General features: G+C 36.1%; 1 protein-coding gene across 2 annotated transcripts in view; it reads right to left on the reverse strand.

The window, feature by feature from the left end:
* Window positions 1-13,196, reverse strand: part of ramp1 (receptor activity modifying protein 1) — a 70,082-nt gene extending 56,886 nt beyond the window's left edge. For both annotated transcript variants that reach the window (XM_024285947.2, XM_024285946.2), the window contains exon 1: window positions 12,644-13,196. In XM_024285947.2, the coding sequence (XP_024141715.1) occupies window positions 12,644-12,689 (46 nt within the window). In that variant the 5' untranslated portion in view covers window positions 12,690-13,196. The remainder of the gene's footprint in view (window positions 1-12,643) is intronic.
* Between the last annotated feature and the right edge of the window lie 255 nt (window positions 13,197-13,451).

The raw sequence follows: 13,451 nt of genomic DNA on the forward strand, positions 1-13,451 counted from the left end.
GTTTTTTTTTTTTTTTTATATTTTTTGAACTGAATGAGAATAAAACATGTCACTAACCCCTCTAGTCACAAGGACCTTGTCTTCAAAATCCTGAGATGTGAAAACTGCAATTTCTGAATTGACTTTGCACTACCATCAAGTCTTCTAAACTGTAAAAAGAGGTAACCTATACTAATTTTAATAAAAGAGAGTGGTAAAATGTAGTGAATGTCTAAAACCAAATCTATGTTAAGATCAAATAGTCAAAAATAAGTCAAAGCTAAATATGCGGGCAATTGTACTATCAACCACTGATGATGTCATCAGCTTGTGTCACATTTCACTGCAATTAAGGCGTTTTACTTTCCGATAGTTCTGCAACCAACCTGAGCGAATACGTTGCTATGAAGCATAAAGCGGGCCAAAGGCTATAGCAGATGTAACTATTACTAACACGTTCTAGTGTGACAGACAGACCAGTAAAAAAGCAAATGGAAAAACAGGGAAAAAAAAGAACATAAAACCTAAGAAAATGGAAAAACGGTAATGATGGAGAAATCCGCAGACCATAACCAAGTGTAATTTTGAAGGACTGAAAGGAACATGAACATCAAGCAGAGTTAAAGTCATTCCAGCAAATTAATATGGAGAGGAAGAAAAGCAATATGAGTGCTATTGTTAATCTTTTAATTTCCATTAGAGGAAAACACTCAAGAGGATGTTCAGCCAGCCACAGAAAGCCTCAGAGGATGACGAGGCGACTCCCGAGGTCAAAATTATATCTGAAGCTGGGTGGTCACGGACAGATGAGCTGTAAAATCAGGTGATCAGCGTGGAGCGGGGGCTATTTGTCCACATTTATCAACGGCTACAGGGTGGAGATGAACTTCCTCCCACATTATCTGAGGGCACACGGACTCTTATTGAAAATACAGCTCGGAAACAGTCAAGGAGATGAAATTTGAACCCAATGGCCTTTTATTTTTTTATTTTTTTTATTTCTCATAAGACCGTTATTACAGTTCCCCACATAACAATGGCAAGTTATACCCATTTTGTTATCCTTTAATACCTTTTTCTTATGACATGAATAAAAAATGTTACCTTTAATTAGATAAAAATGGAAGCTTAAGTGTAGAAAAAAATGTTCCGTTCAATCTGTTATTTTTGTTTTACAAGATAAAATATATATATATATATATACATTATACACAATAAATGAAAAATATAATAATCTAATGAGCACTAAAGCATTTTTTTCTGCTGTGACTTTGACTTTACAAAGGGAGTTTCTTTCTTTTTTTTTTTTTTAACACTCTTGGCTGAGACCTTTTTAAAAGAGTCTTCCATACATAAAAGCCCTGTGGGCACTAAAAAAAATAACCTACATTCCTACATTTACTACAGTGCTGAACAGCTTATAATATTTGAAAAACCAGATTGCTCTTTATGGAAAAATAAAGGTTGTGAGTTCAAATTTTTGACATCACTTTGACCTTTGAGGATATGAGATCCCACCATCACACCTCACGCTAAAATGCCAGATCTATTATTTAAGGTGGTTTTACCTGAAGCAAGAATGAGGGCGGATGTTTCCTTCAACAGAGTAAAAGTACAACCAATTTTACAAAATGTTTTAAATACATTTTAGTATGCTGTATACTGCATTCATTATGGATGCAGCGACTGACCTTCCTAACATAAAAGTTCAAATTTTCAATCCTGTTTAAGTTTGATATATGATTTGTGATTAAAAAAAAACATTAACAAATGACAAAAAAAAAAAAAAAAATCATACATTATTTGCTAAAAAGCGAATGAAGAAAAATCTTTCAGGTGGGTATACTAATCCTGGTGTGATGTAATAAAGCAATATATAATAAACTCTATTCAACTATAACATTGAATATTTAAAAGTAGGGATGCAACAACTCACTTTCTCCACAAGATTCAGTTCCATGGTGCGACATACTGTACTTATTTGAAAATATGACAGACATGTATTGTTTACTGTACTTATGAGAAACTATTACATATGGATGTTGTATTCAATACATCATTATTATAACAAAATTATAACATATATTTGGTATTTACTGTACATGTATGGACATAATGTACATACGTGAAAATATAACATATCTGTGTTGTAAACTTTACATATGTAAAAATATGACATAAATATGGTGTATACTGAACATATAGGAAAGCATAACTTGTATATGTTGTATAATGTACATACAGGAACATACTGTACGTATGTCAAAGTATAATATATATATATATATATATATATATATATATATATATATATGCTGTGTACTATTCACATTTTTAGGAAAATACATCAGCAGAATTCCTGCAATCTTCACATGTGACCAAAAAATCCTTCTATATTTAATATTTTCTGTATTCCATCATCAAGAACTTTTAATAATGTGTATTAGTACAAATCATAAAACTATTATTAGCATGGGGACATTGAAGACACATTTGAAAAAACGTAAACGTACATCTCTAATCTCATCATCCAATCAGCGATGTCCCATAGTGTCCATAGTATCATGTTTCGTTTTTGTAACATTTCAATTTAATTTTTGGAATTTACTTTTGCTTTCTGAAACATTTAATTTTTTTTTTTGCTTGATTTTGGGATAATTTTGTGTTGATTTCTAAAAGGTAATGTTGCTTTTTAATTCTTTTTATTGTTTTTTTTGCCATTGTAATCTTAAATAAACTTTTGCATTAAATCATTTGTTGATTTGCACTTCCAAGCCACTGTACTTATCAGTAATCTATGGCAGGAAATACAATATGTGAAGTTGTCAAAATGTTGTGGATCATCTGAGCAACAGTTGTTAAAAGGAACTCACAAAAAAACCCCAAAAAATTGGATGTTTCGTTGACCTAAAAAGACGATTGTCCTCGAACACAACAAATGATGTGAATATAGTTAGAAAGAGATAATCATTATTTGAGGGTGTGCCACTCTTTTACCCCCTTTAATAACTCGTTTCTTAACACTGTTCAACTAAGGCAAAAATGTATCTTACAATTTAATTTTATATCTCTTATAACTAAAAAGATTAGCAAATTATGAAGCACCAAAGCAAAATCCTTTTAATTTGAATTTATGTTGCAAGTTTTAAAAAGTTTTGCATGATTTTCTCTTAAAATGTGTATGAGGAAACCAAATCAAACACCCCCCACATGCAGAGAAAAGCTCCAAAATATGCATTTTTAAAAATGCAAGCATTCAAACATCAGTGCATGGCTACTTTTCTTCAATTTTCTCTGATCCATTTATCTAATTAGCCAAAGACCAGTGGGCGGATCGGTTGCAGCGGATGCAAACAGACACACACCGATGTGCACAGCGGACACAGTTATATATCAGCTCTATTAAAACTTTCACCATCCAGCTCCACCTCCCTCATTTATCTCCCTCCGTCCTCTTAGAAGAATTCCAGCCGTCATCTGCCCCTTCTTCCACCCCCACCAATTTATGAAGCGTCATACAAGCGTCCCCCTGAGTGCTTTATAACAGAATTATGTTCTCTATCACAACAGAACAGACGCAGCCAAAGCCCACTTCTTTACAACAAATCTGTGAACCCACACTGCTCGGAAAGTCAAGAGCTTAACTTTGCTCCGGGTGAAAAAAGGAAACATTTTCAATCGCGTTGAATGAGCAAAAGAGAAAAAGCAATGATGTTGGTAAAAGAGAAAAAGCATCAATACTGTACGGGATATTATAAAAAACACTTTAACTGGAACAGATTAGCCTAAACCACCACTGAATCAGCACCTTCTAACCCTCATTTCCATTTGGCTTCTGTACAGGATTTGCTTCAGTCTCATGACCGTCAAAGAAAAGGCTTAGATTTCTTACACTTTAAGTAAAGAAGTAAACCAAGCAAAACTAGTAAAATATACACAGTAGATTGACCCATTTTTGTTCAGACTGGGATATGTGAGTTAGAATAAGTTCTTGAGTTGACGTTGAACCTATGTGACAAATTCAAACAGCTGTAAGTGTACAAAATCAGACATTGAGTTCAGCTCATGACTCCTGATAGACACAAAGGTTCATTGTATTCATTTTGGAGGAAATTAAGGAGTTATATTTTAGGCTATAATTTAATATTTAATCAAACGTTTAGATGCACTTAAAAAAAAGAAATTAAGATCTAAAGAAAGCTGAAATTAGTAAGAAGCTGGAGGCACTGAGAGTCTTTAAAAGGCCACTTTTCTGAGCTTTTAAAAGTCTTTTATAATCTTCAATCTCCCTCACTATAAACAACCCTAAAGTGGTATTTTAATCCGTTCTTGCATTTCTGAGTATTCCTCTAAAAACCTGTACCTCTCAGGTTGCAGTTATCAGATCCTTTAGGATTTGTCATTCTTTCCGTCTTTATCTGCTAAGATCAACCGAAGAGAGTGAACCAACCAGTCTTTATAGAGGAACGGTTCTCCAACACATTCCCATTTTGTATAGAGACTAATGTACAGTATATGCTGCCTTTTTAGTAGATCCCTTTACACTAAATGTTTCAATCTAATGAGCTTTTGTTGAGACAAACAAGCAACTATGAAAGATTCTATTGAATAAAGGTCCATTTCAATCAAACAAAGCATTCAAAAAGACTCCATTATAAAATATATATAAATAAAATTAAGATTAAAAGCAACGTCCAACAAATAAAAGGTCTTTAAACGCTTAGTTATACACAACTCAACATTCTAACCTAAGCACTCTGATCAGAGATTTATATTCTTAAACTTCCAAATTACTGGATAAACTGTTTTGTCAGAGTCATCATCACTGTGGCAGATCAGTACCGAATGAGATTTAAAAATAGGACTTAAACTTGTGTTTTTGGAGGATTTCTCTCCCGCTCAGACAGGAATAAATCATGGATGAGGCTGCTCTGACGTCAGCCGCTGGTTTGAAGCCTCAGAGTGTGACATCCTGTCATCACTATCTTCTGCTGTAGCCAGAAGTGACAATATTTAGACCAGAACGTTGTTACACAAAATGATGTACAGTCGTGTGGGTGCATAAAGCTCATGTGAGAGGAATATGTTTACTGTATAGCATTCCTCCTATTGGGTGAGTCTATGAGCACATGATCACTTAACCAGTGGACAACGGATAAACTACGAAATAAAACTTGCTTCTATAAATATTTTCTAACCACAAAAGAGCAAATTATTTAGGTCAGTAGCCTAAAAAAGCATGTAATATATGTAAATATACTGAGGTGATTGAGTTTAAAAGGGGACATTTTTAATTTCCTGATGCTTTTCATTTGATAACAGAACACTGCACAGTAGTGCAGCGGATCGTGTTCTCACTTCACAGTAAGAAGGCATTTTTACATAATTTTTACTAATTGAGAAGCAAAAAATGTATGTAATTTAACACAAATTTATTTAGCGGAACTTTAACGTTTACTCTGAACTTCTTGAAAAGCACACTAAGGTCAAATCCAAATTCTTCCCCTACCACTATGGCTTCTCCCCACCTCTACATTTAGCCCTCCAAACAGAGAGTTATGGAACAATTGTGTTTTTAAATTTGGATGTTACTAACCTTCGATCAAGTCGCTAATCGTTGCCAGTGATCTATGTTAGTATGAGGCTGCCAGCACTCGGAAAATCCATCACATCGTTTTTACAACTTTAAAAATTCATTACTCATATTTAAGATCAGCTTCATTTGTTCCTGATCGAGTCCAAAGATTCATAGATTTCTGTCTGGTTGTTTCGCTCTCAAACCACTTTGTATTCAACTGAGAACTTTCAAAGCGAACCAAAGTTCAGTCTGATTGAAAAGAAACCAAGACCTCATGGAAAGATGGGTCAGAGAGCGGTTCCTTGTCCCGGACCGGAGTTTGCTTGCTTCAGTCTTAGACTGAAACTTTGTTCCACATTATCGGGGAAACAAACTCTGGTTCACTTTTAGTGGACCAAATGTGCCCAGTATGAATACACCCTAAATGTATATTTCAATTTCAGACACCACTGCCGATCCAAATACCCCTACATTTGGAGTCGTAGGGGAAGAATTCTGTTTCGGCCTAACATGGTTGGCCCTGCTCTGACCAGCTCAAACTTTAGCTAAAGCTAATATTTAGGAGCATTTTGCCTTTTTCCATGTCAACTGTAAAGGGACTTTTGGGTGTAAGTTGAGTCCTACCAAAATTAAGTATTTAGGGAAGAAAACAAACGTAAAATTCTATCACACACTTTGATATGATTTAGGAGGAACAGAAAAAAGCCTGGAATGGCGTAAATAGCAACCCCATTAAAACAGATCTATTGATAAAATGTCTTTATAAATCACGTATATTGATCTTGTCTTTACTTACAAATGCATTTTGGTGGAGAAAAGTAAGTAATATTTGTCTAGTATCTTTTAATGAAGAGAAAACATTTTTTGAAAAATGCATCGATTCCTAATCCAATTAAAAGGTGCTTTAAGATTCTCACTCCTACCTGACATAAGATGCTAAATAAATGTATTAAAATAGTATCTGTCGTTGAGAAATGATATTTTCTAAAAGATTTATAAAGGTGCAACACGTTTGACTTTCGTCTCCTACATTTTGGAAACAAATCGTCTGCAGGACCAGATTTTGCTTCACTTTATGAGTAAAAGCTGCCATAACATCTCCAAATGAACGTGTATGTCGTGTGTCTGTCATTTTGACATATGCAGTAAGCCGTCGATACAAAGTCCTTCTAACCTTTTGCAGAGAAAGCCTATGTACGACTAACTTGAAAGCATCTTTTATAAAGCTGGATTATCTAAGACTTCCTGGAGAAAATCCATCTGAAGACAGTTTATTAAAATGTTTTTTCTCTCTTTGTGATATATTTGTTTCAAGCAGTAGAAAGATTGATTATGAAAGGATGTAATAAACATTTTCGCAGAATCTAACTCTGGGAATCCATCTAAAGTTTACAAACACTGTGTTCCCAGTTTTAATTTCCGAAAGTTATTATGGTTTTGCCGTCATTTTTTCCAGATGTTTTCCTGTGAGCCATGCTACCGACTGTTCCCTCATTTGTCATTTCACTGCCCTCTACTCTGTTTCTTCTGTGTGCAAAATATGTGGGATGAATACAAATAAAAAGCTGTTAGAGAGGCAATCGTCCCAGAGAAAGGGAGAAAAAAGGTAAAATGGAAAACTGATCACTTGAAAAACTGAGAATTTTTAATTCAAACACCTGAATAAAAGTTTATCTTAACTTGTTTGTCACAGACATGACTCCAACTCTGCTTTTCTTTGACCAATCTGTTGTATTTTTGTTAAAAGGGATTACAAAAAAGCATACTCGTGCCTATACTAGCATTAAACATAGAACTAGAACATTATTTGTCCCTCATTTATTGTGGGATGTGTTCTGATAACCCGGAATCTATAAAGTAAAAAACCGGGCTAACGACATTTTTCTCAGACATAAATTAACAATTTTCCTGTCTTTTTTAAACTAAAATTTTAAACTTTGAAACAAAAAAAATTACAACTATTATAGATAAACAATGATTGGTTCGCAATCGAAGATTTATATGGTTTTGGTAAGATGAACTCCTTCTCTATTGGAGACATGGCATGGAGGAGATTGATAGACAATAGTCTGCAGCCAATCAGGACGCAGAACACAATCTGCTGTAAACAAAAAAAAAAAAAAGAAGAAGAAAAAACTGTGAAGGAGCAAGCTGCGATTTAGTGGGGGGACACCAAAATGATGCAGGCTTTTACAGGAGACTCTTGGTCAGCTATCAGTCCACATATAAGAGGCAGTTTTTGCACCAAATCAAGCAGCATTTTATTCACAAAGACCTTCTAAGTGATTAAAAAAAAACAAAAAACTATACAGTCGATGCTACTTTCTTCCAACAAAATAATAAACTACATCCACTGCAACTTACTACAAGTGTGGTTTGTAAATGAAAAAAATAACTATCTTTTACAAACAAAAATGCTTCCTGAGTATCTTGATAAGTACAGAAAAAAGAGGTGATTTTTTTCCTACACATCTCCTAATATTTGGCATAAAAGCAACAGATCAGCAAAGACTGGCTTGTATCTGCATTTGGATCATGAGTTAACAAAAAAACACATTTACATTGGCTTTAAACACTTCAAAAAGTGCAGTTTATGTGAATCTCAGAGAAACAGCAGAGAAGCACCCTGATGTTGAACACCTGTCTCAGTAAATCCAGCACACCTACACCGACGGAGCTTAGTTACAGGAAACAAAGGGAAAGGAACAACCTTCACCTGAGCTCCTCTGAGCCCCACCGATGCGGTTGATGTGATTCACAGTTACTGTGTGCTCATTTTCTTCATCCAGTGAATACCTTGCAGACCAAAGCAGGGCAGGAAAAGTGAGCTAAGATGGTTTTGTTGATCACTATTGAGTGAGTAACAAATATAGGCTGCTCAAAATATCTGGGCTGCTTGGTGAGTCCATACAGTGAAAATGTCCATGCGCCTTTTTTTCTACGAGCATGCTGTGAACACATACAACACGCTAGGGTGAAGTTGGGAAGACACAGGCGTGTCTCCACATCCTGTGGACTGAGCCGGGGGCCATGTTGTTCATGCATGCAACCTGACGTTTAGAAATGAAGAAAGTAGACAATCGGAACTTAGATTAAATGTACACTGTAGTGTCATCCTATGGACACTTAAATAGTGAGTAAGGCGGCACTCAGAGCAACCACGCCCTCTCACCATCACTGGGAGCCCTGTTTGTGCCCTCACGCACAAGCGTTTAAGCCCAAGCTAGCATTAGCGATGTAAGAATAACGACGAGGAATATTGGATCGAATATTGGATCAATCCAGCCGTACCATTTTAAGAAAGAGGCCAGCTCGGACGAGGAATGAAGACCTACATGGATCTAGTGGTGTACAAGTGGATGCAGCAGAATGGTGCCCATTTCAGTGACTGCATCATTAGATGGAGCTTTTTCAAGCATCCAGTTTTCTGATCCAACACGATTTAAATTAAGAAATACTCAGAAATGCAGTTTTAATCATAAGTTATTTTATATACATCCTCTACTATGAGAAAAATGCTATTTTGAAAACACAAAAAAGATTATTTTCATTAGGGTGGGTCTTTAGGGAGGCAACACAACCCTCAAGGGAACTGTAAGACACATCTGGGCTCCTCTTAAGGCAGGGGTCTGCAACCCGCGGCTCCAGAGCCACATGAGTCTCTTTTACCCCTCCATCGTGTCTCTTTTATTAAAATAAAACATTAAAAAAGGTTTCTAAATGTTCAAAAGTAACTGTAAAGTCAGAAGTGAGAAAGTAGTAAAGGGAAAAAAGTAAACTAACTTAAACTTTAACTCATTTACATACAGTTGAAAGACAGTATTTATCACAAGTCGAACTACAACATTTTGACACATTTTACTACAAAAAAGCAATGGCCGTCTATAAGCACTTAATTTATTAGTTCAGATTTTATTTTGGTTTGTTAGGTTTACATTTCATGCACCAACAGCAGTAAAATGAACTATTTTTATTTAATCACTGCTGACATTACACTTACTACAACATTTGCTGCACTGAGAGGATCAGGGTGTCTTTTATTTTGAAAGGAACTAACGTGAACTGCTTGAAGTTTTAAAAAAAAAGGTTATTTTCTTTTAATGTTTATGTTTTATTTAATCAAAATAAACAGCAGTTCATTTATTTTTGTCATAATAGCATAAATACAAATCAGTGTGTAATTTTCTAAAGGGTGAAGGAAGATTGTGTGGCTCCTTCTGGGTTGTTGTCAGTAAGAAATAAATCCGAATAGCTCTACGACCCAAAAACCTGCAGGGTCAAGCCCCATAAGGGTGCATGTGACCAAGGCCGGATCTGAAGTCTTTCTCCACGCCACTTCATTTGTAGAGACATTTGGAGCTTTAGAGGTTGATTTTAAAAGGGTGACCAAACCCTAAATCCATTTTTTTTGCTTTTAGACTCTATAAATGTGGCTTTAAAAGTGATGTCTGTTGGTTATTGCCAAATTTTTCACAAATTAAAAAAAACTTGAAAATAAAAAAAAAATTGCCTGTGTGCTGCCCCCTAAAGGTTGAATCGAGGTATTACAGCTGAATTTTGTGATTGGTCAAACCATGAAAGTTTCAAAAGTCTCAAGTCATGATCTGCAGCTCCAGTAATGATAACAGTCCTGCCCCCAAGCCCCACCCCCTGACTGGATTTTCAAATTTCGGCTGTGGGCGGAGTCAGCCTCCAACTTCCCTGTTTGGTTACCCTTTAAGGATAGCCGTGGAAAAGAAACACATTTCTTCTCATAGGTGTGAATGAACAGAAATGAATCCGTCAACATGGCAGAACACATTAAAATTCAATTAATGAAAAGAAAAATTTACCAGAAGAATTAAAATCTATGTTTAGAATTAGTAGTAAAAGATGTCCAAATTCCTCTCAAAGATGTACACTGATGCACACGTGTCGAGGTGGAAACAAAGAATCAGCCTGTCCTTTTCAACCTTCAAACTAATTGAAAAACACTGAACCCAATCAGCCGTCTCTTGTTTGAACCTTCACCACAGACATTTTATTATGCAGAAGCAAATCTGAGCAAACATATTGGCAAACTTTTGTTAAATTCTTTAACCATTCCGTTTTGTAAATCTGTATCTTACAAATATACTTCACTGAAAAATGCAGTGACTTCATATTTGCCAGATACATGGTGATAAAAAGCCTTTTAGTTTGTATTCAGAGCTTTGGCTCTTTCTTTGCGTGCGCTGCATGCAGCATGTGTCTGGTCTTCAGGAGCTGGACTGTAAAATGTCCTCCTGCGGAGACGGCCTGAAGCTGTGCCGTTATTCATCTCTTATCAGTGACTGATAAGAGCGACTGGACCAATTAGGAACAAACTTCTGAATGCTGACTGCCAAGATGGTGCGTCTTGAGAATTGCATTGACAGACTATAAAGGGGTTGTTTACAGTTTTCTGTCAAAGATACAGCACCGTGTATTGCAAAATAAATCTTTGATTTTAGGAAGAAAAATAACTGCACACACCATTTAGGAATTCTCAACTTTGACCCCACCTAGTGTTCCTGTTCCCTTTTCTTCCTCACATTTTCTTGGCTCCTTGTTGGTAACCATTTATCTCCTCTGATTTGAACGGAGAGCTTCAGTAAATAAGAGCTGAAAGGTGAAACCAAAAGAGCGTCCACCGCTCTCGCTGCTCTGCATGTCGTCTCGAGGGCTCCTCTTCCTCCACCTGGCTCTGCCGGCAGCTTCACTGAGCTGTACTAATCTGAACCACATTTAATTGGACTCGTTCACTTTTTTCAGAACCTGACATGAGCTAGTAAAGAAAACTGCAGATTTGACAAATGAAACAACAAAAGAATATGTAAATATATATATACACCAGAAAAAAAAAACTTATTTCACACAACAATTTAAGTTTAGGCTACTTAAACAATAAACTAAAAACAAAAACTGAGAAAATAGTTAAAAATATACTTGAAAAAATGCGCTCCTAGTTTTTTTTTTTTTATGTATAAAAGTTACCTGCAAAGGTGAAGATAAATCAAAGCCTGACTAAACATGCATTTTTTATTGGAAACCCTTTTGTTCTAAGAAGCTTCTTATAATATTGAGCAATAAGGACTCAAAAACATTCCTGAAAACTAATTTAGCCTCTATTTTAATTTAATATCTACTTTCTAATTTTGAATCAGAAATCTGTATTTTTCTTTAAATAAAGTCTTTCTTTGACAACAAAAATTAGTTTCAACTGCTTTTATTTAATCATATCAGCAACCGAGTAGGAGTAAATGTTTAATCTGTAAAATAATTAATCTAATGTAAGAAAATTACTTCATTTGAACTTGGAGGGTAATCATATGTACATTTTTATGTCAGTAAAACTACATTTTAAAAAGTTATGGAGTAAGATATGTGTCAGCAAGAAACATATTCATAAGTATTCACAAGTTGTGCTCAAATTTATATTTTATGCATAATTTTGCACTTGTGAAAAGTTCTTTTTTTCTTTTTTTTTAAGGAACATTCACCCTTCGTCCTCCCTCATCTGTTTGAAGCACTTTTCATAAGAACAAAATCAGCTAGAATCACTGATTTCATTACAAGCCTGCAAAGAAACACTGAAGGAAGAGTCTGGAGGATCCTCCGCCCACATGCCAAAGTGATTTATATACAGTAATTAGGCTGAATACAGCAAAATCTGGTGAACTACCAAATGTCACATTTTTGAGCAAGAGTTTATAACAACCTGTTTTATTGCTGATGTATTTAAAAGGCAGCAAAACATAGTTTATTTTTGTTTTAATGTACTGTTTGACTTAAGAAAAAAAAGAATAAGTTGTTTTTTTGTTTTTTATTGTTAACTCTGGCTTTGCTCCGCTTTAAACGGGGATTATCATTATGATGGAGCTGAGTTCTCCTGATCCAATAATGAATGTCAGATTATTTGATCATTTTTTAAACAATTAAAGAAAAAAAGATCTGAAATTTTAATTTGTTAAATGTCACCTTTGTGAGGAAGAAAGAAAGTTTACATCAACAGCCAAGAGGAAACCGCAGAGGAAAAGCCCGCGTTCGCTTCGTTTCGCTCTCATTTCGCGCAGGGCGCAGACTCACCCACTATCAAGCACAGCAGCGTGTGTTTCAGCAGAGCCGTGCCCATCCTGCACAACGATCCCGCTGAAGTTCAGTGAGGGAGGTGGATCAGTATGGAGCTAAGAACGTCAGATCCACAGATCCATGAACGCGGCGTGGAGCCTCCGCCGGATCAGCTGCGCAAAAAGCGCTCCGGGATAGAAGCGCCCTCTCTTTGTTATGTCGTTCTCCCCAAAGCCTTCCTGCCCCGTCACCGCTCACATTTCTCCCCCCACGTGAAACACAGTGAGCCGTGAAGGTCGCTCTTTACCGGGGAAACCTGCCGGCTTTCAGTCTGGAAAGTTGTGCGCTCCAGGACGCGCCAGTTTGGAACCAAATGGAGCGGAGACTACGAGACACGCAGGGAGGGGGGGTCACTATAGAGCGGGAATGGTGGGGAGGCGGTGCAGTGGCTGAACTGTTCACTGTAGTTCTCCACAGGTTAATTGACACAATGCTGAGTTAAAGTCCAGTGGGAAAAAAGAGCCTCAGGTCCACGCGCACACTGGAAGCGCAGCAACTGCTCGCAGTTTGTTTCTTCATTTAAGCTTGTCTTAAGTTCCAACTCATTTTAGGATTATTTTACAAATTTAAAAAAAGCACATTATTCACCTTATTAAGCTCCAACATTCCCTTTTACTTAACAGTTCGGTGCAGAAAAAGGTGAAATGTTCGGTTCATTATGAAGATGGAGAAGTCTTCAAAGTTTTCAGACACTGCCATCTAGTGTTCACATAGCATGAAAAAAATGCTTTTTTAAATGTATTAACCCTTGTGCTATCTTATGGGG

Source organism: Oryzias melastigma, linkage group LG21 (genome assembly GCF_002922805.2).
Source record: "Oryzias melastigma strain HK-1 linkage group LG21, ASM292280v2, whole genome shotgun sequence".
NCBI lineage: Eukaryota > Metazoa > Chordata > Actinopteri > Beloniformes > Adrianichthyidae > Oryzias > Oryzias melastigma.